Raw genomic sequence first — 3,360 nt, forward strand, 5'->3', positions numbered from 1 at the left:
ATTTGAGATGCAAGCATAACCCCCATTGTGCAGGCTGGGGAGGCCCCAAAACACCAAAGGAGTTCTCTAGGGTCTCACAACTGCTAAGATAAAGGTTGTTTGACCCAGCACTGTCTCCTCAATCCTGGGGCCCTGGTTACATCCAGGTCTTCCCAAGGTGCTGAAGGGGCACATTTTGGCATAATGGTGAAAGGTAAGTAGTTGATGGGGGAGAGTGAGTGGCCAGAAGCCCAGAGGGACCTTTGAGTAGGTCTTATGGAAAGGAGACGCTTACAGGATGGAACCTACAAGATGTGACCTCACTTCCTTACTGACAGACCCCAACAGAACTTAGAATTCTGGTAACTAGGCACCCATATTATACACACAGCCCCATTTCCAGCTCAGTTGAGAGTCGACACTCGAGAGAACACCATGTTCTCCTGCTGTGTCCCAACATGCTGCCGACCTCCTCGTCGCAGAAGAGGCCAAAATGAGACTGTTTCTCAAGAATATAGACATTGGTTCAACCCTCACCCTCGACGCCTCTGGCTCTTTGCCAGAAGGCACCCACAGGTAACACAGGGCCCAGGGCAGGCCCGTCGAGGCCAGGCCTCAGCTGTGCCCATTAGGGCAATGCTGAGCCCCTCCCCATGTGTCTGGGGGAAACAGGAGAAGAGGGGCCCTCCGTGGACAGGAGCAGGTAGGTTGTCGGGGGTTTGGAGCCTGGTCAGAATGTCACCTTCACAGCCCAGGCCATGCCTTCAGGATGGGAAGGTGAGTGTCGAGGACACAGTTTGTTTGCTCAGATCTGAATCCCAAGACCTCAAGCTTCATCTGCTGGAGACCTCAACCTGCTCTGGCTGGAGGTCTATGCAGATGCTCCTATGTGCCAAATCCTGTTGGGGAAGGGGGCGCCAGGGAGGAGTTCTAACGGGGGTGTCCCACTATGGGGTCAGCCAGACAGGCCACTGATACCTCTTCGCCTGGCTCTCGGGCACTTTCTTTGCAGAGCTCCACACAGCAGATCAAGCAGGAGCTGTTGGATGGATTCCATTTCTCCATATTCTTCAAAGAAGGGCAGGGGCCCCCTGCTACCAACCACGGCCAGTGCTGGTCTGGGGTGAGATTGGGCACAGGAGGGTCTCCAGACACAGGGACTCGAAAAAACGAGGGTGGGCCCAGGACTCAAACACGAATATGGGGACTCCCTAGGCTCTGTCCTAGGGCTTTCCCACTTGAGTGAGCCACTGTCCTCTCCCAAAGGAATCTGGCTACCATTAGTCCCCAGGGGCAACTTGGTTACCAGCAAAGTCCCTTTCACCTATCAGAGGAAGATCAGAGAAAATCCTTCTGTTTTCACTTTCTGCTATGCCAGGAGTATCTCAGCATGTTGCTACCAGAATGGGGAACAATGGTAACATTGTAGCAACATACTCATCCTATTATCATTTTAACTCCCCACCCTAAGTGTATTTCTGGCAACAGGCAGCTCCCCTTCCCTGCCAGACCTCCTCCAGGACTTAAAATTCAACACTTTGACACAAACAAGTTGTGGGGGGGTGGTGATTTCAACAAAAGAAGGTGAAGCTACTCTATGCATCGGTCTTTAAAGTGTCATCTCACAGAACTCATCCTTGCAGACCCAGCAGGCAGGAACTGCACCCTCGCATGTCACTGTAATATTCCTTAAGGAAGGCCATGTTCCAATTCGGGTCAGCCTCTCAGTGCCAGTGGAGGCTGTCATGATAAAATTTCCTTTCTACGCAGCCTTTCTGCAGGGAGCATAATCCTAAGTGTGTTCTAATAGGCTGGAGCAGTTTCCCGGGGCTGCCATAACATGCACGCTGACTGAAGGGCTTAACCACAGAAATCTGGTTCCTCACAATTCTGGAGACTGGAAGCCCAAGGTCAAGCTGTCAGTCTGGGGTGGTTTCTCTGGGCCTCTCTCCTTGCCATGGAGATGGCTGACTTCTATCTCGGTCAGCACAGGGTCTTCTCTTGAACTTCTCTGTGCGCTGACCACCTCTCCTTGTAAGAAGCCCAGGCATATTAACTTAGGGGCCACCCTAATGAACTCACTTCTCCTGAATTACCTCTTGGAGAACTCTGTGTCCAAACACAGTCACATTCTGAGTCTTTGGGGTTGAGAACAGAAACAGTTACATTTGGGGGAGGCGACATAATTCAACCCATAAAATACACAAATCCCCTGTGGAAGACACACACCGGGGAAAGGGATATCTGGGTGAAAGGATGTGCAGATAGCAAGTTTCAACAGCTCTAGCCAGTTGACTTTCCAAAAGGGCTCCAGCTGCTCACAGGGTCACCAGCAGCCTCTGAACGTAGCTGCTTCTGTGAACGCAGCCTCCCCTGAATACTAACATGCTCTTAACTTTGTGCCAATCTGCTGTCTGTGTGGCAGAGAAAATCACCTTGTTTCATTTCCAGTTTCAAACCTACATTTGCGTAACCTTTCCCGGTTTCAATACCTGCCTGCGTTTGCTCTTCCATGAGTCACCTGGCAGATCCTGGGCCTTGGGTTGCGCTTCCTCCCACCCTGCAGTCTTCCGGCATTTTCCTCTTGGCCAGGGCTGGGATGGACGTAGCTGTTTCTCCAGACTCCTGTTCATGTTAAAGAACAAAAAATCACATCCCTTTAAGTCAAAGGGTTCTTCTACAGCGTCTTGTCCTGTGTGCAGTCACTATAATGAGGAGGGGACGAGACCTCCCCAGGCCCTTCCCCTCCATATCAGAAGTAGAGCCTTAGGTGGCCTAAAGGGAATTTCATCCAGTCCTCCCTGTGGAAGGTGCTGTCTTCTGACCCGGGTGCTGCTGAGCAAGCATCTGACATCCAAAAGCCCGCGTCTCCTCTTCTCCACCATGAGGGTGATTTTTGAGGATTGCAGGGATGATGCTCTTCATGCAGGCTGTTGATACAGAGGGTGCTATTGCCCCACAGCTGACATTCACCGTGCCGATGCCTTGAAGGCATGAATCATTTTCTCCTTCTCCATCCTCACATGCAATTTTTCTTTGAAAGCCTAGAACCCTTTTCACCATGGGCACCCAGGTTCTCCACATGCACAAGTCCCTGAAGGGTTGGTGCTTCTTGGAGTGAGTTCCAGATCCCGATCCTCTGGTGGTTCCTGGTGTTACCACTGACTCCCATGTCCCTCCTTGTCCCCCTAGTATGAAAATGAGATCTGCAGGATGCCAACTTTCCAGCCCGGCACAGGGGAGAAGCTATTGGACTCCCTGGTTCCAGCCTTGCTAACTAAACCCATCTCCTCTTATGCCACCTGCCTGGGCCCCTCCTGGGACTTTATCACCATGCCACACTTTTTGGAACTACTGGTTAGAAGGTGAGTGTCCATCCCC

General features: G+C 51.7%; 1 protein-coding gene across 1 annotated transcript; it reads left to right on the forward strand.

Moving 5' to 3' along the window:
• Positions 1 to 258: 258 nt before the first annotated feature.
• Positions 259 to 3,344, forward strand: LOC116272930 (ral guanine nucleotide dissociation stimulator-like; the record flags this gene model as incomplete). Its single annotated transcript, XM_031661846.1, has 3 exons — positions 259 to 555; positions 992 to 1,102; positions 3,172 to 3,344. Coding segments are annotated over exons 1-3 (425 nt in total), but the record flags the coding sequence as incomplete, so codon positions are not given.
• Positions 3,345 to 3,360: the final 16 nt, after the last annotated feature.

Source organism: Papio anubis, unplaced genomic scaffold, assembly GCF_008728515.1.
Source record: "Papio anubis isolate 15944 unplaced genomic scaffold, Panubis1.0 scaffold2645, whole genome shotgun sequence".
Lineage (NCBI taxonomy): Eukaryota > Metazoa > Chordata > Mammalia > Primates > Cercopithecidae > Papio > Papio anubis.